General features: G+C 40.2%; 1 protein-coding gene across 9 annotated transcripts in view; it reads right to left on the bottom strand.

Annotated features, from left to right (window-relative positions):
• The window catches only part of ARID4A (AT-rich interaction domain 4A), an 81,783-nt gene that overhangs the window by 42,105 nt on the left and 16,234 nt on the right, over window positions 1–23,444 (bottom strand). For 7 of the 9 annotated variants that reach the window (XR_012903259.1, XR_012903260.1, XM_075926313.1 and 4 more), the window contains 7 exons: window positions 19,993–20,072; window positions 19,804–19,898; window positions 19,023–19,155; window positions 13,711–13,806; window positions 10,821–10,900; window positions 7,390–7,463; window positions 4,456–4,640 (listed from right to left, as the gene is read on the bottom strand). Coding sequence is in view for 7 of the 9 variants with exons in the window: in XM_075926313.1 (XP_075782428.1) it covers window positions 4,456–4,640; window positions 7,390–7,463; window positions 10,821–10,900; window positions 13,711–13,806; window positions 19,023–19,155; window positions 19,804–19,898; window positions 19,993–20,072 (743 nt within the window). In the remaining 2 variants the exon portion in view is untranslated. The remainder of the gene's footprint in view (window positions 1–4,455; window positions 4,641–7,389; window positions 7,464–10,820; window positions 10,901–13,710; window positions 13,807–19,022; window positions 19,156–19,803; window positions 19,899–19,992; window positions 20,073–23,444) is intronic. The other 2 variants (XM_025190830.2, XM_014579613.3) reach the window with 1 other exon arrangement.

Genomic DNA, 23,444 nt, shown 5'->3' with positions numbered 1-23,444 from the left:
CAACTACTCATTTCCAAATGGGAAAAGTTACTTTACTGAACCAAAAGGAACAGTACAAATGATAGTAACAAAAAATCATTATTTAAGCAAGCATTCACCAAGCATAAGTTGAAAGCAATACAATAATTTAGGGCTGCTATGTGGCATTTTAAAATTATTGCAAAAAAGTAGCAAATTTAACTTTTGGAGGAATTCATTATGCAACATGATATATGTCAATGTTCTTCTAAAAAAATAAGTATAGGTGACAATGCCAAGGCTATCTCCAGATTTTCCTCCCACTCTGGCAACTGTAAAGTATGCAACCCACATAAGTCATCTCCAATAGGAGACAGACAGACATCTGGACACCCCCACGTTGAGCCCATATTTTCAGATCCTATGCAGTGACAACACAATTTCTATGTGCTTATCCTAAATTACTTGTACTGTAGCACTACCAAATCACTGAAGGCATCAAAAAACAAACAAAACAAAACACCTCAGTATGTCAAAGTAAGGTATAGATCGAAATCCATCTGTGAAAATACTAGGTTCTATAATCACAAACAACTACATTAGGCCTGTCTATTTTGACTCCATAATAAGTCTATCCTTTGGATTGGACTAAGAATCTGATGGATATGTATTACATATATATTTGTAGAGTTAAGGGTTAAGGGACTCCATGTCATTTATCTGAGAAAGGCCTTCCATGCCTGTTGGAAGCTAGGCCATTACTGCACCACCATTGTAAATTTTTTAAAAAATGCAACAGAATTATTCAGGATCCCAAAACAGAAGATGCATTGAGGCTATTCTGACAGAAAAGGCAATGAGGTTATTTTGACCTTGATTAAAATTTGAGTGATTCAACATTTATAAATCACACACAGCAAATACCACAGTCTTTAATTCATTGTCTCCCTTAGGTCTGCATTCCAGATTTGTGATGTTCTGAAGCAAACCCTTAAAGAAAAAATAAAATCACACATTCCTAAATTCTCTCTCTTTGGCAGAATACTGATCTTTGCCTACAATTAAATAAAGAAGACTAGACTATTAAAACAGAATAATCAAGATTTTGACTTCATAGTCAAGACTGCTCTCACAAAAATCTAAAAAAATAATATATATATGCTCTACTAGATAGCTTTAGGAATCCTTTATTTTTACATCCCTGCTTGTCAGCTGGAAACAATATGGATCCTGCAGCTTTTCCTGGTGAGATATCTACATCTCTAGAATGCTTTACCCCCCTTTCCTTGACCAACAGATTATTTTCTTAGAATCAGAAATAAAAACCCCATTTGTTTTATAGGAGTGCTGTTTTGTTTTTAAACAAAGCTCCCCCTCCCCCTTCTTTGTTTGAAACATACTGCACTTTTAGGCAATATCCATTGTAAAATGACACCAAAAATTATACTAGAAGCTGATAAAGCCATCTTAAAAAAAAAAAAAAACTCACTGGGAGAATGCAATTTTAACAAACATTAATACAGATCAATGCAGACTGCAACAGTTCACACCCTGCAAAATGTGGCCTATTCAATTCTTATCACTGCATACAGAGGAAAAAGCCAGTGGGATTTCATATTCTATGCACATTCATCCTTACATTTATCTACTCTTATCAATATTTTCATATGGATAATTACTCCATCTTAAGAATACTATTAGTAAGGCATAACATTACTATCTAAAAATAGGTTTTTATTGTTTTTTTTAAAACGAGGAAACATTTACCCTTGGCTCCATGCTACACCAAATTCACAGATCAGAAACCTAGAACTCTAGATCAAATCCACATTCTTTGTAAGGAAAAATGTTAGTATTGCAGATTAAAACACAAACGCCTTACCTATGAGCTGCATTTTCTCTCAAATGAAAAATGGTTATATATCCCTTCTACCTAATCTGCCCAGTGCCTGGACATATTTCATTCTGACTTCCAAATATTTGCTTTCTTTCTCTCTTACTGCACGACATCCGCAGTTATACAGCATTACTTACATTCTCTTCCATATAAAAATCAGACATTACATGAAAGGAAAAGAAAGAGACAGCCCTTTTCAAAGCATCTGGCAAGCCTCACTGGCAGGCTGCCAAGCCTCTGCTAAATCTTCCTCTCTTTCCTGAGCATGCTCACTTGAAACCAACAGTATGTTACTATGGCAACACTGTAGGCAGCCTGCCTCTAAGTATGAACAGCCATTCTGTTTTCAGTGTGACAAAACCACATACTACAGGGGAAGTGAAAGGGAAACGATATTTGACCTTCTTTAAAAACAGAAAGTTTACTTTCTTTTTCTGTATAATGAATCGCAGGTTTCTATGTATGATAACACAAACTTACAAAGAAATATTTTCTTTGGAAGTTAATCTGATTCTGTAAGATTTAAAACCATATAAAAAATTAAAGGAAATTCCATAAATTCATTTTTGATGACATAAGGACTGATGATTCTTTATAGAAACTGAGGTAACTGCATCATTTTATCAATACTTCTATGACAAAGACAATTTGTATGATGAAATGAATTTAAGGTGTATTAAAACAGATAACATTACCATTCCATAATTTAAAAATATCATCTAAAGAAAGTTTTACTGAAATATTATCTACAAAGATAATTAGCATAATTTTCCAAGGTTCTTAGATTATTAGCAAATAATTATAAAAAGGCACCATTCATCTACCTATAGCTTGGTTCTACTGGGCCAGATATTTTTATTTTGACATTTTAATACCTTCTCTGACTGAAAGTATTAATTATTTAAGAGGATCTTGGATTTTAGAAGCATGTTACATTTTAAATCAGCATTATTATTCAGACATGCATCAAATTTTCATTTCATTCCCCTATTCTAGAATATCTTAATTTGAAAAACCTTGCAGTGTAGACATACCTGAAGATAGCTAATGTGATGCTAATATTTAAGAAGGGCTTTAGAGGTCAGTCATCCTGGCAATTAAAGACTGGTATGTCTAATGTCAATATCAGGGAAATTAGTTGAAACTATAGTAAGAATAGAATTATCAGACACATAGATGAACATAACTTGTTTGGGGGAAAGCCAACATGGATTCTGTCATGGGAAATCATGCTTTACTAGAGTTCTCTGAGGGAGGTCAGCAAACATGTGGACAAGGGGCAATCCAGTGGATACAGAATACTTAGATTTCCAGAAAGCCTTTGACAAGGTCCCTCACCAAAGGCTCTTAAATAAAGGAAGCTGTCATGAGATGAGAGAGAAGGCCCTTTCATAGATTGAGAACTGGTTAAAAGACAGGAAACAAAGGGTAGGAATAAATGGTAAGTTTACAGAATGAGAGAGGTAACTAGTGATGGCCCCCAAGAGTCTGACCTGGAACCAATCCTATTCAACTTATTTATAAATGATCTGGAGAAAGGGGTAAACAGTGAGGTGGCAAACTTTGCAGATGACACTAAATGGCTCAAGATAGTTAAGACCAAAGCAGACCGTGAAGAGCTTCAAAAAGATCTCACCAACTAAGTAACTGGGCAACAAAATGGCAAATGAAATTTAATGTTGATAAATGTAAAGTAATGCACACTGTAAAAAATAATCCCAACTATACATACAATATGATGGGGACTAATTTAACTACAACTACTAAAGAGAAAGATCTTGGAGTCATTGTGAATAGTTCTCTGAAAACATCCACTCAATGTTGAGCGGCAATCAAAAAAGCAAACAGAATGTTAGGAATCATTAAAAAAGGGATAGAGAAGAAGACAGAAATCATCTTATTGCCTCTATATAAAATCATGGTACGCCCACATCTTGAATACTACATACAGATGTGGTTGCTGTGTCTCAAAAAAATATATATTGGCATTTAAAAGATTCAGAGAAGGACAACAAAAATGATTAGGGGTTTGGAACAGGTCCCAGATGAAAAGAGATTAAAAAGACTTGGATTTTTCAGCTTAGAAAAGAGGAAACTAAGGGGGGCAACTATGATAGAGGTCTATAAAATCATGACTGGTGTGGAAAAAGTGAATAAGGAAAAGTTATTTACTTGTTCCCCTAATATAAAAGAACTAGAGCTCACCAAATGAAATTAATAGGTAGCAGGCTAAAAACAAACAAAAGGAAGTTTTTCTTCACTCAGCACACAGTCAACCTGGGGAACTCTTCTGTCAAAGGATGTTGTGAAGACTGAGGCGTTAATAGCGCTCAAAAAAGAACTAGATAAATTCATGGAGGTTAGGTCCATCCATGGCTATTAGCCAGGAGGGGTAGGAATGGTTTCCTTACCTCCGTTTGTCTGGAAATGGATGACAGGAGAGGAATCACATGATGATTACCTGTTGTGTTCACTCCCTCTGGGGCATTTGGCATTGACCATTGTCTGCAGACTGGACTACATGGATCTTTGGTCTGACCCAGTAAGGCCATTCTTATGTTCTAATTGTATAATTGTTTCTAATATAAAAATAGACTTACCACTACTTCTTCCTCTTTTTCTTCCACTTTGTCGTCTTCTTCTTCCTCTTCTTCTTCATCATCACTTTCTGCAGCAGCTCCATCTTCCTCATCGCTGCTGGAGGACTCCAAGATTTCACTCATGTCCATTTTCCAGTTATCAGGAACAGCTTTTGTGTTTAAGAAAATGCTTGCTTCCTTTAACCCTACAGAGGAAAATGCCCCGTATTCACTGATTCAAGTTACTAAGATTCAAACATATGTAAATTACAAAATATTCTTAATTTTTCTTCTTTTTTCAAATGATAATGAAGAGGGGAGGAGAACAATTCGATTTTGAATGTTAATAGGTTGTGAAAAGTTCATGCTTCATTTTAAACGCTCATTTAACCCCCACACAAAAACTTAGGATGAAGTTACGGTTGCAAGCACGTCTTCATAGTATGAGCACATTTTAGCTTTCAGGAATGCTAGATTATAAATCTCAATATTGAAAATCCATCATTTAGAGTTAATTTAGGTACTGTTTTGACAATTTTTCATTATTGCCACATATCCATGACAGAAGGGGAACCAGGACAGCTGTGAGATTGGGTTGAGAGATCCAACCCCCCCCTTCCCCCCCCGCCCCCGCACCACGTGTGGGAACTCAAAGCTCCAGAGTCCTTCCTGCCACCCATGGAGGTGAACAGCTCTAGTGGTTCCCCCTGCCACCCACAATGGCTGGGAGCTCCAGGGTCTCTCCTGCAGCATATATCAAATGGGAGCTCTGGGGGTGTCTTCTCCCACTTAGAGAAGATGGGAGCAGCAGAGAACTCCCTTCTTGCTGCCAGCAGAGGTGGTAAGCTGCAGGGAACTCCTACCAACCTCTACTTTCATGGGCAAGAGGGATTCTTGCAGCTCTCATCTGGTGCTTGCTGAAATCATGAAGGTCTTTGAAAGCCATGGATTCCATGACTTGCATCACTGAATCACATCCTTAGTGATAATAAAGTAGAAGTTTCCTTATTCCCCTCAGAGCATCCTTAAGGGGTTGAGTTAAGGCAATATGATTGTACAGCCGCTCCCCGAGTTGCGAACGGTCGACTTACGACCGTTCGCACTTTCGACCAAAGCTCCCATGGAGCGGTTGTAAAGGCAGTCCCCGAGTTACGAACGCGACCCACGCTTACGAACAGCGCGGTCGCGTGTAACTCAATGGGGTCCGAGTTACGAACAGATCAAGTTACGGCCAAGTGTTTGGTCCGTAACTTGGAGAGAGGCTGTATTTCTCATTTGGTTTCTAGTATTTAGATTTTTTGTTTCAAACTCTTCAAGTTATTAAAGCAATGCATATCTACACCCGCTGATAGATATCCATGCTATCATTTTAGGGTTTGATTTATACATATTCCTTCCCCCCCTCCCAAGGAGGCTTTGAGAACGTACTGAAGTGGAGATTCACCCATGCCCCCCAGACTTCCTGAGACTCACTAACATATGCCTTCTCCACACTCACTAATGCTTTCCTAATGCAGCCAGCCTCCTGCAGATCTTTGGGAGGAGGATTTCATCTGGTAACCCACATCAGTGGCCCAGTAAGTCTTTCTGGACTTAATTTTTGTGAGCACCTATGAGACCTAGGAATTTGGCAGGAAGTGCCAACTTGCTTCCAACTCCACCGCAGACTTCACGTGTAATCCTGGGCATGTCACTTAATCTCTCTGTGTCTTAGTTCCCTGACAGTAAAAATAAAGGCGTTTACAAGGATAAATACATTAAAGATTGTGATACTATTGTATCAGATACTACAGTACTCAGATATTATTGTAGTGGGAGCCATACAAATACCTAAAGTAGACAGGCAGGAATACCAATGACCAGCTCAGTGATGCTGTAGAAGACCTATTACATCTCTTACTTCTGTAACTGATGGATCCTCTGTGGTTTGCATAAGACTCCTTGCGGACAAACCCACCTGTGACATGCAAGTCACACCCTTTCACGGGTGTGTGTCTGTCTCTCTTTCTGTATGTATGTATGTATGCATGCATGCACCCACCCTCAGTAAGGCCCTCCCCAGGGCTCACGTGAAGAGCTGTGGCTGCGTGTGGTGGCCAAGGGCAGAGCCGGACCCGGCATGGCCTCAGCCTGGCGGCCGGGGGAGGGGTGGGAGAGGAGGTGGGGGAGGAGGAGGGACAGTCAGGCCCAGCATGCCACGGCCTTGGCCCAGCCTTTCCCAAATGCCAGGGGCAGAGCTGGACCTGGCACAACTTCAGCTTGGAAGCAGGGGATTAAGGTTAGGCCACGGCTTGGAGAAAAGGGCTGGGGCTGGTGTGGCCTGGGGTGGGAGGGAGAAACGACTGGGGCCAGAGTGACCGTGGCCCAGCCCTCCCCGGTAGCTGGAAGGAGAGCTGGGGTTGCCTACCCTTTCAGATAGAGAGGCTGGCGAGCGTAGCCCCCTACTTTGTAAGTAAAATTATCTTTTTCCATTAAGAAGTCTCGATAAGGGGAAAAAACAAGCAGCAGCAACAACAAAAGGAAACATTTTGAATTTTAGTGATCAGCTCTATTTCTAGAGTGCCATCATTCAGGAATTCCTTGCATAAAGACAGTGCAAATTTAGTAGAATAGTTCTACCTCAAGTTCAGACATATCCTGCGAATTTGGAGGCCAATACAATTTGTGTGGATTTTAGATAGGGAACTCTTTCTCCTACTCCTCCCTCCATTCACCATCTTGGAAGTTTGGTCGCCATTTTAAGTATAGAGCAATAGCTTTTGTTGCTTCTTAGCGAAGAGCTGCTAAAATGCTAAGTAACACTACTATATTATACAGCAGTATTATTGGTGTCGACTGTAACCCTCCAATGGTAAACTGACCAGACTAATCTGTGATCACATACCAACAAAAGGTTCAATATTGTATTACACGCTGATTTGTTTTTCAAACCAGAGAAGACTTCTTCTAATATACCTTTTTTAGCAGGCAGATCATATTTTGATAGGTTTTCATCTAGTTCTTTGATGTCCTTTCTTGCTATTGAATAACTGGAAGAGAGGAAAGTATTTAATAAAATAAAATAGGAATAAATCTAGTGCTCCATTTATGAAAAAAGTGACTTCTCAAAATTCAAGACCCTTTATTCACTTTCAAAAATAAGGTCCTTTAGAATTATATATAAACCATCAGCTGATATATGCACTAACACAATTTATACTAGCTAAAAACAAACTGCCAGTCCTCATTTCCAAAATAATAAAAGTGCCCATTCTTTTTTTAAAGCTAAAAATATTTAAAATATTTTTAATTTTTTTTAAATCCACATCATGCTATCAAGCAAAATAAAACTCCACCAAGATATTTTGCCATTATTCTCAATCATGCAATAAGTGAATGTCTGTAGCGCCAACATACAGTAGAAACACAGTTTTATCTCTACATTTCATTGCTTTTGTCCATTTTAGTTAGATGTCATGTTAACAAGAGGTGGGATGTCAAAAGAAGACACATTAGCAAGTGGTATAAAAGAGGGTATGGCACTGAACTGAGCATTTTGGATGAAAAGGACTTAGAGCAGACCTCATTTGATGGAATTAATGCAGGTTATAATGTAACCTTTTATTATATTTCATAATGTAATAAGGGAAAAGTTGCACCTTTACTTTTTTAAATACAAATTTTAGGGCATGCTACAGAGATCTGATCAAGTTTACAGAAAACCCAATATAAAAATAGTCCTTCTAGCTAGATCAATGGTAATGAATCCTTGATTTGATAATAGGTAACCAGCAGAAAACCAATGGGGTAAAAGAAGAGGGAAGTTACTTGTTAGAAAGGAGACTCTGCATGTATAAAGTAATACAGTAAAACTCCATTGGTCCAGTATCCAATGCTCCGGCACTCCTGATGGTCCGGCACCATCAGGAACCCGGAAGTGCTCCGGCTGCTGGACAATTGGAGATGCTCTGCACCCGGCTTCCCCAATTCAGCCGCTGCTGAAACTGACCAGCAGCTGAATTGGGGAAGCCGGGGGCAGAGCAGCTGGGGTGCTGCCAGGTTGGTCCCGTAGCACTGCCCCTCGGGGCTATGGGACCAACCCGGCAGCACCCCAGCTGCTCTTGGGGATGCCGCTGATCAGTTTCAGCAGCGGCTGACTTGGGGATGCTGACGAGGGGCGGCGCTACTGGACCAACCCGGCAGCACTCCAGCTGCTCTGCCCCAGGCATCCCCGATTCAGCCGCTGCTGAAACTGACCAGCGGCAGCTGACTTGGGGACGCCTGGGGAAGAGCTGGACTATCAGAAGGGGGGGGGGATATGAGGGGTCTGGAGTGGCATCCCCCACAGCCCACCCCAGACCCCTCACAGCCCCCCCTTCCGATAGTCTGGCATATTTGATAATCCGGCACCCCCTGGGTCCTAACGGTGCCAGATTATCAGAAGTTTACTGTACATCCCAAATCAATGACTGTTTACAAGAACACCTATATATTCATAAGTAAACACGTGCTCCATTTTTAAACTATTTTTCCCAACACAGAACAAGATGTGTGAACTAAATGCAAGTTTGTGTGTTATTATATTATCCAAGTCTCTCCTTTTTTTAAAGGAAAGTACTCTCATGCTAACACATATAGATGCTTTTAAGTCTGAAACAAGATATATTCCACATTCTGAGTTAAATTTGGTTGCTATAATAGGAATGCAGGCCAACCTATAATTACAGCATTTCATGTGAGTTATTCTAATATATTTCTTGTTTCAGTTCACTAACAAAAACTGTAGCAAAATCCCAAAAGAGTGCAAGGATTTGGTGATTACCACAGTGTAAAGTTAAAGCCATAATTTAATTTATGCAGTGGTAGGAGGGAAGATAGTCCTTTTTAAGAGAAAGTAAATAGAAAAAATGGATCAGTATGTTTTGGTAATAAGACATTCTATATTATTTATATTGCTCGTTCACAATAGAATGCTTTAGTAGGCTATTGGTGCATGTGTTGGCCACATCATACGGCCAAAAAGAACAGTACATTAATAGCCTACTCATTCACACCCTGTTAAGAACTATTTCTGCTATTACAATAGTTAATTAATTTTTAAAAACAGGCATGTTTTGTAGGAATATAATCATAGAATCATAGGACTGGAAGGGACCTCGAGAGGTCATCGAGTCCAGCCCCACGCCCCCAAGCTCTGTCTACACCATCCCTGACAGAAGTCTATCTAACCTGTTCTTAAATATCTCCAGAGAGGGAGATTCCACCACCTCCCTTGGCAATTTATTCCAATATTTGACCACCCTGACAGTTAGGAATTTTTTCCTAATGTCCAATCTAAACCTCCCCTGCTGCACTTTAAGCCCATTACTCCTTGTCCTGTCCTCAGAAACCAAGAGGAACAAATTTTCTCCTTCCTCCTTGTGACATAATGTTGACATTCATGCACTATAAGAAGCAGTTACTAGATTGAATAAGAAAAAATAGCAGGAAATAGTTAAAATATTATTGTTTTGAATATATTTATTGTTTAATAAGGTCCTGCTCTTATTTTTTAAGATTCCCTGGAGTAACTGGACCTTTCTCTCTGATCCGATTATATTAGAAGCTCACATGCTCCTTCAGTAGCAGTTTGTAACCAATAGATACTTTCAATTCACCTATGCTTATAAGTACAGACTTTGTTTGTTAAAGGCTACAAATTGCTACAAAGAACAGCTGGTAAAACATTGTTTCAACAAACATGCTAAAAAATGTACCAGATTGGCAGACCTTAAGTGAGGAACATCAGGACCCAAGTTACATAATACACAAGTTTTTATAAAAACTTAAGGCCTCTAAAATTATTTTTTGTTTTTTTAAATACAGTGAAAAATTTACAAACATACCTCCCACCAAACATTCAAACCCAATATTGCAACATAGATATGAAGGCCCATGCTAATATATGAAAAACCCCAATGGAGAAATTAATTGGAAACTGTATATAGACTACAAAGTGAGGGGGGAGGGAAGGGAAAGAAATAAAAGGCTTGACTAACAAAAGAAATACATTTTGTTTTAAACAATTATTTTTATTATCTAAGAATACTTAATAATATGGTATGCCCCTCAACGTCCTCCACCAAATGTTAACTCAATTGCATCTCCTAAACATGGAACAGTTATAAAATTCTGTTGATTTTTTGGGAGAAGGAGGGTTATAAGTTGCTTGCTCTTTTTTCATTATAAATTGCAAGAAAATAATGACTCATTGGTTATAAATTTCAACTAAATAGAATCCTGGACTTATCTTTCTATACAAAACTTCTTAATGTATAATTGTATAATATCCACATAAAGACATTTTTCCCACAAATTCTAAACATTTTTCAATACAACACTATTATTAAGAGCATCCTATTACTCACAATTTGGAATCTGCAAAAGATCGAACTAAACACTGGTCCTTTTTCACCGTGATGTCATCATTACAGCTGGGAGATATTACCTGAAGTTTCAAATAAAATACACTGCTTTCAAGAGTTACTATTCTTCTTGCTAAAAAGTAAGACTGTAAATGTTTTCTACTTTTGTTTATTGATATTTCCAATTTCAGAAAAAAAAACAGCAGCAGTTAGGTTTTTGTATACGTCTATTGACACTGTAAAGTCTGTTAATGGACAAACATCTTTATAAATACTTGACCGACATGAAGAAGCTGTCAGACTAGCACTACATCCAACATCATAAACATTCATGTGACAACCCAGCAAGTTTTGATCATTTGTTCCCTAGATACACTCTGAAAAGCTATTCTAAAAAATGGCATTAATTTTTCAGCCCTCGGGCTGTTGCTACATTTCAAAGGCGGAGCTGCGCTTATTGACTAATCGATGCAAATTGTATCGACTATTCGATTAGCCAGTTTAATCTAAATTTAACATAATACATACTGACAGGCTTTTAATAAATCTTGACCTGCACCATAGAAACTGTCAACATCTACTTATTATGGTTCAATATACCAATACTGATTTGCAGCAGGAAAAAAAATGTGTACACAATTAATTTTTCTTCCTAGTTGCATCCAAAAATTGTAGTGTTAAAATTCAGTTAACCTATTGTGACGGGTGATCTCTTTCTAGTTAGTTCCTGAAAAGGAGCACCAAGTAGCCAGGTATATGCAGATTAATTTACCTACAGTAAGTCTAACAAGGTAACACTTGAGTCAGTGTATAAAATGTCCCAATTGAACACTCAAATGAAAGTGATTTATAATAATGTGTGGTGTTCTTGATGTAAGGCAACAACATGCATATACTTAAATTGGTCAGTCAGCAACTATAAAAATGTATTACTAAAACTTCCTTTGATGCATATCAGCAATTTTTTTTAGTCCTGTGAAACATCTTCATTTTTAAATTAAAAATAAAAGAGCAATAAAACACTAGGATTATTTTAGATTTCTCTCGTGTTTTATTTGTAACCAGAACTATTCCAAGTCAATTTACAAATGAAAACCCTGGTAGCCAAGCCCTATTATTCATGTCACTGAGCAAAGTTTAATTTGTTCAAATTTTAACAAAAATAATGTGCAATGCACACGTGCATTTTATCTGGTGTTTATGAACTCTGAACAAATAAAAAGGATTAGAAATTTAGTTTTAAATTACTATAAGGTAAGTAGTTCAAATAGATTTGATTTTGTTGAAAGATCAATATTTTAAAAAGTTATATTTTTGTGAAGTATAGGTTTTTACAGAAGTCACAACCATAAGCTTGAAAAAGAGAGGTTACTCACCTTGTGTGTCAACTGGTGTTCTTTGAGATGGGTGCGCCACTGCAGGTGTCCAGACCCCCATGCACTTATAATCAGAATTTTTTATCAGGAGCATTCCCCCGGGTGCTGGTGCGCATGTGTTGACTTGCTTGCAATGCAGATAATGTGCTGATGCAGACGTGCCATCAACCATCCCCAATTCCATCTCTACCTCAGAGAAATGTTAAAGCTCCAAAGCAGAGGGGAGGAGGGCAGGTCGTGGAGTATCCACAGGGACACCCATCTTGAAGAACACCAGTTACAGCACAAGGTGAGTAATCTCTCTTTTCTTCTTCAAGGTGTGTCCTTGTGGGCACTCCACTGTAGGTGACTGGAGCAGTAGTCTGAGATTTTTGGAAGGAGGGACTTCGGACCTCATCGGCAGACTGCCGAGAGGACTGCTGTTCCAATGTGATGCATTGTGAACGGTAAGTATCTATCACATGATGTTTTGTAAAAGTATGTGTGGAAGCCCATGTTATAGCCCTGCAAATATCCCTGATAGGCACATTGTGTAGGAAGGCCATAGATGTGGCCATCACTCTAGTGGAATGTGCCCGAAGGTAAGTACAGAGAGCCAATTTATTAATATCATAGCACTCTCGGATGCAGTTGTCATCCATTTGGACAGTTTTTGTTTGGAAACTGCATTAGAATGGTCTGCTATTGAAACAAACAGTCTGTAAAGATTGCCTAAATTGTTTTGTTCTATCTAGGTAAGAGGCAATACAACACCTAATGTCCAAGGAGTGGAGTCTTGCTGTGCTGGCATCTGGGAGAGGCTTCTGGTGAAACACTGTTAAGTATACAGGTTAATTGAGGTAAAAACATGATACCACTTTTGGACAGAACATTGGATGTGGTCTTAGTACGACTTTATCTTTGTGGAATATCGTAAATGGTGGATCAGCCATAAGGGCGTCTAGCCCACTGACCCTTCTGGTTGTTGTGATTGCTATCAAGAATGCCACCTTCATGGAAAGGTGTGCCAGGGAACATGTTGCCTTGAGTTCAAATGGAGGACACGTCAACGCATGTAGGATTAGGTTGAGATGCCAAGACGGGACCACCAGTTTTATTGGAGGGAAGGCTTTATTAAGATCTTTCAGGAATTTCTTGGTGGTCAGATGAGAGAAAAAAGTTTGGTCGTCCACCATGTCATGTTCACTTGATAGAGCCGTCAAGTGAACTTTAATGGATATTTGTGTTTTCAGTGCAATAAGATATTCCAGGACCATTGCCAGCTGAGTTGACTGAGGCTAAAGTGCTCTATGGTTGGCCCACTCGGAGAAGTGTCACTATTCGTAAAGGTAAGTCTTTCTTGTGCTCTGTTTGCAAAACTTAAAGATTATCCTTTGTACTTCCTACGAGCAGGTGAGTGGCTGTGTTATTGACCCTGAAGAAGCCATGCCATGAGATGAAGTGTGCGCGCTTCTGGATAGAGAGCTCATCCCTGGTCCTGATATACTATGTCCGGCCATCATGGAAGAGCAACTCACCTTTGTGACAGGTAAGGGAACCAGGTCTGTCTGGGCCACACGGGTGCTATCATGATCACCATGGCCCTGTCGTGTTTTATCTTGTGTAGGACTTTTCTGAGGAGGGAAGAGACAGAAAGGCATATAATAGGTTGAAAGACCAGTTGCTCAACATGGCATCCCCCATGGAGTCTTTGCCCAGATCCGCCCTGGAATAAAACCTGGGGCACTTGGTGCTGAGTGATGTGGCGAATAAGTCTATTTCCGCAAAGCCCCAAAGACTGTTATGCAGGGCTTGGGGGTGTCTCTCCCATTCTTTATGTGACTAGATAGGGTTGGCTGATGGAAAGGAACCCCCAAGCAGAGATTGCTGTTGTGTAGCCACCACGTGAGGGATTCCTTGACCTTGTTTGTAGGGCTGAGCATCCTCTGTAATGGGTGCTGTGAGGGCAGAAGCATGTGTGTAGCCACACTTGGAGAGTTCACATGTGTAACCTTGTGTGAAGGACTACATATGTCATTGCTGACATGTAGCCGAGTAATTGCAGGCATTGCCTGGCGGATACAGTGAGGCTGTTTAGGATTGTTTTTGCTGGTGAAGCTAGGACATGGAATCTTGGCAGAGGTAGCCGAGCCTGTGCGTGTATGCAGTCCAGTGTGGCGCCTATGAACTCCAGCTCTTGAGATGGTGAGAGATTTGATTTTTGCATGTTTACTTGGAGCCTCAGCTTTGCAAAGACTCTGATTGTGTCTTCAGTGAACTGCTTGGCCTGATGGTCCGTTGAAGCTACTATCAGGCAATTGTCCAAGTAAGGGAAGATTACAAAGCCTGATTTTCTTAGATGGGCCGCTGCTACTGCCAGAACCTTGTAAAAGACTCTGGGTGCTGCTGACAGACCAAATGGTAAGACTCGGTATACTTATAATGCTGAACCTTTAGCGTGAACCTGAAGAACTTTCTGAGAGATGGTCGTATTGCTATGTGAAAGTATGCATCCTGCAGGTCAAGGGACGACATCCAGTTTCCTCTTCCCAACACAGGAATTATCTTTGCCAGCATTACCATGGTGAATCCTTGTTTTTTTAGGTATTTGTTCGGTCTGCAGAGGTCCAGGATGGGTCTTCATCCCCCAGACTTTTTTGGTGTGAGGAAATATCTGAAGTACAACCACTTTTCCCTGGGATTTGCTGGGACGCTCTCTATTGCCCCCAGCTGTAACAGTTTATCTCCTGTTGTAACAGGGACTCGCAAGAGAAGTCCCTGAAGAGGGATGGGGAAGGGAGTTGGACTGGGAAAAATGGGAGGAATGGTATTGCTAGACCTTCTGCTATGCCCTCTAGAGCTCAATTGTTGGTTGTTATATTGGACCATGCGCATAGTAGAATGGTTGCAGACTGAATTTGTACTGGTTGAACAACGTCAAACCCTCGACCAACAATTCAAAAAGTTTCTTTGCCTTTGGAGGACTGAGGTGTTGCCTATTGGTCTTGAGGCTGCCAGCATTTTGCTGCCTCTGATATCATCTTAAATCACAACCCCCCTCAGTTGGATAGGAGGAGGATGTCGCTCTGCCACAGGGTGTGTACATGTGATTTTCTTCTTTTGTTGAGGGATGTACATCCCCAGTGTTTTTAAAGTGGCCCTTGAGTCTTTAAGGGAATGCAGGAATGAGTCCGTGGTGGAGAAAAATAACTTCTGACCCTCGAAGGGACAGTCCTCAACTGTGTTCTTTACTTCCCTAGGGAACCCAGAGAGGTGCAGCCAGGAGACGCGACATCACTACAGATGTGGTGAGAGATCTAGAAGCTGTGTCAGCCATATCGAGGGATGACTGCAGCACCATCTTCGCTATAAGGATACCCTCCTATATGTTTAATTTAAATGTGACCTTGCTTTCATCATCTAATTTTTCAATAAAAGGTTTCATTTTTTCAAAATGGTTATAAGAAGTCTTTTTTTTTTTTTTTTTTTTTTTTAAACAAAAAAAAGAAGTGCCAGTACTCCAGGGGAAAAGTTGTTGAGCTCTGACTGGAGGTGCCAGTACTGCATCTGGAGGTGCTGGTAGTGCGTACTGTGCAGTACAGTCACAAAAAAAAGCACTGGTTATAAGTGTATTTGGCCAATAATGCCGAATAGTATGCAATAGTATCCCTGATAAGGAGGGATGCTGATGAGTAAGATTTTCTCCCTAGGAGACCAAGTGTTTTCCAGTTTTTGTCATACAGGGTAGATTTAAACTGGGTCTGTTAACCCTGTTGTTGGCAGCATCGATGACCAGTGAATTCAGGGTGGGATGTGTAAACAGGAACTCAGCCCCGTCAGCCGGGACATAATATTTTCATCTGCCCTTCTCGAGGTGGATAGAATGGAAGCTGGAGTCTGCCACAAAATCTTTGCCGGGTCGAGTATGGCCTTGTTGATCGGCAAGGCTATTTTTGCCAAAGGCTAGGCTTGTAATATACCAGCCAGTTTGCGTTGAGAATCGGGCACCCCGACCAGACTTATGTTGAGGGAGTCAGCCACCCTTATGTACAAGTCTTTAAAAGACTTAAACCTTCACCCACAGTAGGGGGCAGAGGCATAATGGATCTGTCCAGGGATAAGGGGAAGGAATAGCTCAGTGGCTTGAGCATTGGCCTGCTAAACCCATAGTTGTGAGTTCAATCCTTGAGGAGGCCATTTAGGGATTTGGGGCAAAAATCTGTCAGGGATGGTACTTGGTCCTGCTGTGAAGGCAGGGGACTGAACTTGATGATCTTTTAAGATCCCTTCCAGCTCTAAGAGATAGACAATCTCCAATCATATATCATGAAGAAATAGGGAATGGAGGTAGTGAATCCTCTAGGGTTTCAGCCATGTTTTCAATGTCGTCCTGCATCACTTCTGATGCTGCAGGCAAAGGTGGGTTGGGTGTCACTGGTTGTGGTCTTGGTATCACCCATGGTGGCACCTGTTCCTTCATGGTGTTCCAGAGATCCCATGCCTGCCAGGGTTGTGGGAGTGTGATGGGAGGGAGCCATTGGAAGGGCTGCCACATCTGGGTCTGTACTAGCTGTTGCTGCAACTGTGAGGTTGATTTTGGAGTAAGTGACATGGTGAAAAAGGGACCTCCTGGTCATCCTCACTGTTGCTGGAAAAGTGAGGTATGGAGCTTGCAGGCCAATCTACTTGGGCCTGCTCATGATGGGGCAGCATTGGTGCTGAAGAGCAGCATGTCCAGTACCGATGCGACTGCTAACTCCTGCTGCGTGATGAGTCGTCAAGGAGGAAGGAAGGCCATGCAGAGGGCTGTGATTGCTGTGACACTGCTTCGTCATGTGCCTTGGATGTCATTGGCACTGGGGAACCTTCAAGGATTACAGTCTGCATCGATCTGGTGGATGTCTGTATAGCTAGTTCCGATTGCCCTTTTGCCAGAACCTGTGATGGTGTTTTGGGTACTGATTTTATCGGTACCGAAGCCTTTGGTATCGACAGTACAGAGGTGGTCTTCTTCATCTTTGGCACTGAAACTGCAGGGTGCGTATCTTTGGATGACACTGCCTCTCGGGGTTTGTCCATACCAGACTTCCCTGGTACACTTCCCCTGAAGCCCTTGCCCTAGGTGAAGGGGGCTTGTACTCAGGGGATGTTTTCTTTAGTGGTCTCTCACCCGACGGTGAGGAGTGCTTTCTCTGTGCTGTCTTTGCTGGCTCGTCTCTCAGTGCAGCTCCCTCCAGACTGTTGTTGGAGATGTATGGGGTAGTGGTATGGTTAAGAGGTTCCGAGGCAGGTATCTCCACCTTCTCCATAGTGAGGAGCTTCAGCTGGAGTTTCCTCACATTTAACGACCTGGCCAACAGTTTTTTGCAGTGATGGCAATTTTTTGGAGAGTGGTCCTAGTCCAGGCACCTAATGCACTGGGGTAAGCTCATCTGAAATGGGTACAGACATTCTGCATATGAGGCACCTTTTAAATCCTGGCATGCCTCTCCTAACACTACAGTTAGGAGAACTGTGAATAAACTACCTAAAATGCTAAACTCTAAATTACTGGGAACAACTACTAAAAACTACTCTAACTAAATTCTAGCACGGAGCACAACTGTGTTCCAACCAAGTCTGGAGTGGCTAAGAAGGAACGGAAGGGATAGTTGATGGTGCATGCACATTGGCACGTTCACTACATTGTAAGTGGTGCTGTGCATGTGCACCGGCACCAGGTAGGAAATACTGTTGCTAAAAAGTTCTGATTATAAAGCACAGAGGTGCCTAGACACCTAGGGTATGTCTAGACTACACCCCTCTGCCGGCAGAGGGATGCAGATTAGGCAGGTCGAAATTTCTAATGAAGTGGGGATTTAAATATCCCGTGCTTCATTAGCATAAAAATGGCCACCACGTTTTTCGGCACGGAGCTTTGTTGGCGAAAAGCGTCAGTCTAGACGGGGATCTTTCGCTAAAGAAATCCTTTTCCGATAGATCCCTTCGGCCTCGTAAAACGAAGTATACAGGATCTATCGGAAAAGGCTTTCTTTAGCGAAAGATCCCCCTCTAGACTGCCGCTTTTCTCCGACAAAGCTCCGTGCCGAAAAGAGTGGTGGCCATTTTTATGCTAATGAAGCACGGGATATTTAAATCCCCGCTTCATTAGCGATTTTGACCTGCCTACTCTGCATCCCTCTGCAAGCAGAGGGGTGCAGTCTAGACATACCCCTACAATGGAGCACCCACAAGGACACTCCTCGAAGAAGAGCAAGTTTTAACACTTCTCAGAATATTGTCTAAGAGGGAGCAGCACGGGGCAGTTGGTGAGCGAGTGGAGTTGCTTTTTTTTTTTTTTAAACTCGCTCCTCTTGCGGACCAGCTCCCGCCTGATACCCCACTCTGCTGCCTCTGATACAGAGGCAGCAGCGCAGGGTGTTCCTTGGGAGTGAGGCCAGAGCACACTGGCTGCCAACCCTGGGGATTATAGAATAGTCAAGTAACCGATAAGAACTCACAAGGTTAATCGACCATTCATTTAACCAATATTTAACATCCCTATTCCAAACCCCAAATAATTTGTTGTCCTTTTCTAAACTTTTTCCATTGCCAATATATCCTTTGAGATGAGATAGGGAGTCCTGAGTTTGATAGCTAACCCCAAGTCTTGCTCCAGGAGTTGCAATATCTGCAAGTAGTGCTGTTCTAGAATAGAGGGAGGAAGGAGCAATAGTGCAAAGTCACAAGAGTAGCGCTTGGACACAGACTCAAAACACACTTTTACTACCCATAAAACACAAATAAATCCCCCAAAATATAATATTCTCAAGACATTATACTGGGAATATCGCAATCATCTGTTACTTACCAAAGCTGGATACCAGTCAGTCTTCTCTGAACAAAAAATTACACTCACAACTTTGCCAAGCAGTTCATCATTAAGACGTCTCTTATCTTCTTCTTCCTCTTCACTGCTTTCTTCCTCTTTTTCATCTTCAGTGCTAGAGGATTATGCATACAATATTTTAAACAGTCTTAATCTGAAGATAAGAATTGAGGCAATATAACTCATAAGAGCAGCAGTAAAGGGTCTCTAAAATTAACTTTTAAAAGCAAAAAGTTGAACCAGAAAAAAACTGAAATAATACAAGAGCATAAATTAAATAAAAGAAGTTTGATTTGCTGAAGTTCCTCTGTGCTCACAGTAACCATGATTTGTATTACAGTAGCCCCAGGAGTACCAAGCATGGAAAAGGATTCCACTGTACTATGTTCTGTACAAACACAGAACAAAGAGCATTCCTGCCCTAAAGAGCTTACAAACCTGACACTTCCATATGTACAGTCTTTCCAAGTTTAAATGTCTAAGCATGTTAAAAATTCTAGGTTTACTTATAAACCAAACTTTTTTTCATAAAGTTTAAAATGACTACATTTTAAAGCTACTGGCTGACAAAATTACCCTTTTTCAAATGTATACTGTGACTATATTACATGACAAAATAATGACTTTTATCTCTCCTACATTACTCTTTTTAGTCATTTAAAGAAAAATCCTGTCTGCTATGCACACATGAATAGTCCCTTTGACTATTAGCAAAGGACACTAAGGTAACAAAATAGCACATACTGAATTATAAAAAACTCACACAGGAAGAGAAGATCTTCTTCCTCTGTTGGATTTCTTCCCAATTACTGGAGTTCCAAAGTGCTCTGGGTTTGTTAGTGGCAGTTGGTCAAGTGTCTAGGAGAAGATGGGAATATAAATCAGCTTGCAATTCTTCCACCCTGTAAAGACATTTACTTTCCAGCTTGAAAAAAAGTTAACATTTCCTTACCTCGCTTTCTGCAAAGTGTCTCTCCCCCTTCAAGCACAATGAAGTTCGTCTCAATGTCCTCTCGTCTCCATCATCAAAAACTAGAATGAAACCGGAAACAAAGATAGTGGCACAAGATTTGCAAATGTAACTAAATGGCCAGTTTGCTATTCAAAAACCACAAATTAAATAATCCCGTAGAATATGTCTCTGAAGGACTTAAATTAAATTCTTTGGTTACAAGTGGGAAGAAGTCTAGTGGTCAAAATCTGGGCCAAGAGAGCAGCCAAACATTCCAGCACATGGATTCAGAGTCACTGCAAAGAACAGGCTGTCAGCTGCAACAATCTCAGGGTTTGTCATCTCTCTTATCAATACACTGCACTCTAAAGACCAGAGATACTGGCTGGCTGGCTGCCAATTATCATTCTCAACCAACATCACCAGCTGGGCTAAAACACCCAATTATTTCTGATTTATGCTGAGCCAGTCTCCCAATTCTGCTTCTGTTACCATGGGAAACTTCAAGCAGGCAACTGTCCACTTGTATAATGTGCGGGGAAATGTTGCTAGTGGACAGACAAATATATATGGAAGTTTTTGCTACAATATAAAATACTGTGCAACATACAGGAGAACTGGAAGTGATAGTCTGGCCATCTCTGTTCTACTCCCTACTTGATATTTTGTTAATCTCACAAGTCAGAAAAAAATAAATTTATATTTGTAATATCTGGCCAGGAAATAATGAGGCTGTTACAAACAAGTACTCGGGTACGCTGGTAGATATGTATGCTATTCCTAATCTCATACAGTCCTGTTAGTCCAACCCTATTAAAATTAAATTAACAACTTCTTCCAGGAGGGAATTTTACCTCTAAGATAGCTCTTAAGGTTGTAAACAGCTCGATATCTATGAGAGTCACTGTACACTTCGCTTTAATTAAAATTTGTAAAATCACAGACTATCGATTGAAGTGGAATGTATATATTTTAGTAATTTACATTCAGAAAGTCTGATCCTAAGAAGCAAACCATCTGATCAAACCACTATGCAAATGCATAGTTCAAGTGACTTCCAAGAGACTTTACACTAATCTAAGAAGCTCATGACCTGGATTCAGTTGCAGGATATGTATTCTGTTTTTACAATATTAAGAAGAGGTTGTCTACCTCATAGCCAATAGTTACCATACACTCTAGATAGGTTTCTTTTATTAGTGTAGTAACTGTGGCATTCCTTTTACAAGAAAAGTCTCTTAGATATATAGTAATAGAAATGTAGCCGTGTTAGTCTGGTGTAGCTGAAGCAAAATGCAGGACTATGTAGCACTTTAAAGACTAACAAGATGGTTTATTAGATGATGAGCTTTCGTGGGCCAGACCCACTTCCTCAGATCAAATAATGGAAGAAAACAGTCACAACCATATATACCAAAGGATACAATTTTAAAAAAAATGAACACATATGAAAAGGACATACGTCCTTTTCATATGTGTTCATCTTAGATATATTGTATTCACATTATTCTACATCACTAGAAATTCAGAAGCAAGATATAAAGCAAAATTTGTAATTTAAATTATTCCCATGTGATTCTAGTGTGCTAACCAAAAAGAAAGAAACCACCATGTTCTAACGGCCTAATTTAAGACTAGAAACTGAAAAACTAGAAATAAAGAGCAGGCTATGTAAGCACTCTCATAGCAGGCCTACTAAGCTTGATAATTCGCCTATCTGTAGTCTCCCAACTGAGCTAGTTTGATAGAAGCTAGACAATTGGTTCAGCTTGTTATATTTGTTCTTATAAACTACTATCAGTTTTAAAACAGTAGGCAATTCTGCTCCCGAACTATCTTTAAGAATAATCTCTCTCAAAACTATTAAGATACAAAGTCTCCAGACAGTAGCTACAAAATAGGATTTCCTATTTCCTTCCCAAACATATCACACTAATCGTCTGCTCATCTGAGGAAGTGGGTTTTTCTCATGAAACTATACATTTTTGTTAGTTTATTAGGTGCTACTGGACTACTCATTGTTTTTAAAGTTACAGACTAATATGGCTAGTTCCTCCTCCTCCTTTTATTCATGTAATCTATTTTAAAAGTTTAAGCTCTATTACCTAGTTTCCCTGAAAAGCCACAGTACACATTTTGCTCTTTGACTTTCACATTATTTCTTATCAGGTGTTTTGTTTTGGAGGGACAGGGGAGGGGCTTGGGAGTGCACCAGCAATCAGTATTGTTTGCATAAAGAAAGTAAGGCCTTGGTCCCTCTTCTCCTCCCACCAGATTCTACGTGTAAATTCAAAATGCTGAATTTATCAAAGTGGCCATTTCTAGGGCAAAAGTGTGATGTTCAGCATAAGATAACTTCACCACAGCATCAAAGTAGGACATGGCAGTGGACTGCAAGAGAGAAAGCATGTCTAATTTACCTGATATTTTGGAAGCTAGATTTTTAGAAAGAAAATCTCTGTCAAACCAGTCTGATGTGGGGGGAAAAAGAAACTCCAAGTTTTACATAGTACACACACACACATACATATAATACACATCATGTGAAGCATACTGCTATTTGTCGATTTTTAACACTGCTACACTAGAGCCAGATGCCTGAGAGAGCTTTCATATTACATTTTAGGAGCTAGTAGAGGATGCTCAATAGTCTAATGTTCTGCAGCCGTACAAAAGAAATCCTATTTCCTTCCCAAACATGTCACATTAATCCTCCAATTAACTATTCAGCTTTCATTTGACTGTGAAGACCAACATCATCTCAACATCCATCAAGAACAAAAAAATCCCAAAAGTTAAATACTGAGAAAATTATAACCAAGTACATAAAATATAGTGTATTTAATTTAAAAAATAAAAAATAAGACCTCTTAGGCAGCTTGACAAAAAAAGGAAATAATGCGAGAAAGAAATCTTTCCTCAGCTAGAATCAAACACCTCATTTAATATGTGGCTCAGGAACTCAAATAATCCATCCATATTCCCTTCTAGTAAGACAGTGAAAAGTTATCAGAACTAATTTATCTTTGTCCTCAGAACTTAAAATGTCTCTTACATGGGCAGAGAAGCAAATCTCCTCCCATACTCTTATAAGCATAATAATGGAGGCGAATTAATATGTTGAGAGAGATCTGAATGTCCCTCTCCATCTTAGGGTACATCTACACAGCAGCATTATTTCGGAATAACTGACGTTATTTCAAAATAACACAGCGCATGTCTACACAGCAAGCTGTTATTTTGATATAATGTTGAGATGGAGGACTTCTTACTCTGACTCCAGTAGCCCTCATTTCACAAGCAGTAAGGGAAGTCGAAGCAAGATTGTTTTTCCTTCGACCTCCGGCTGCGTAGACAGCAGCAAAAGCCGAATTAAGCTATTTCGACTTCAGATACGCAATTCACATACCTGAAGTTACATATCTTAATTCAGCTTTTGCCCTGCAGTGTAG

This window comes from Pelodiscus sinensis, chromosome 4, assembly GCF_049634645.1.
Source record: "Pelodiscus sinensis isolate JC-2024 chromosome 4, ASM4963464v1, whole genome shotgun sequence".
NCBI lineage: Eukaryota > Metazoa > Chordata > Testudines > Trionychidae > Pelodiscus > Pelodiscus sinensis.
This window is presented reverse-complemented; position numbering and strand designations above follow the sequence as displayed.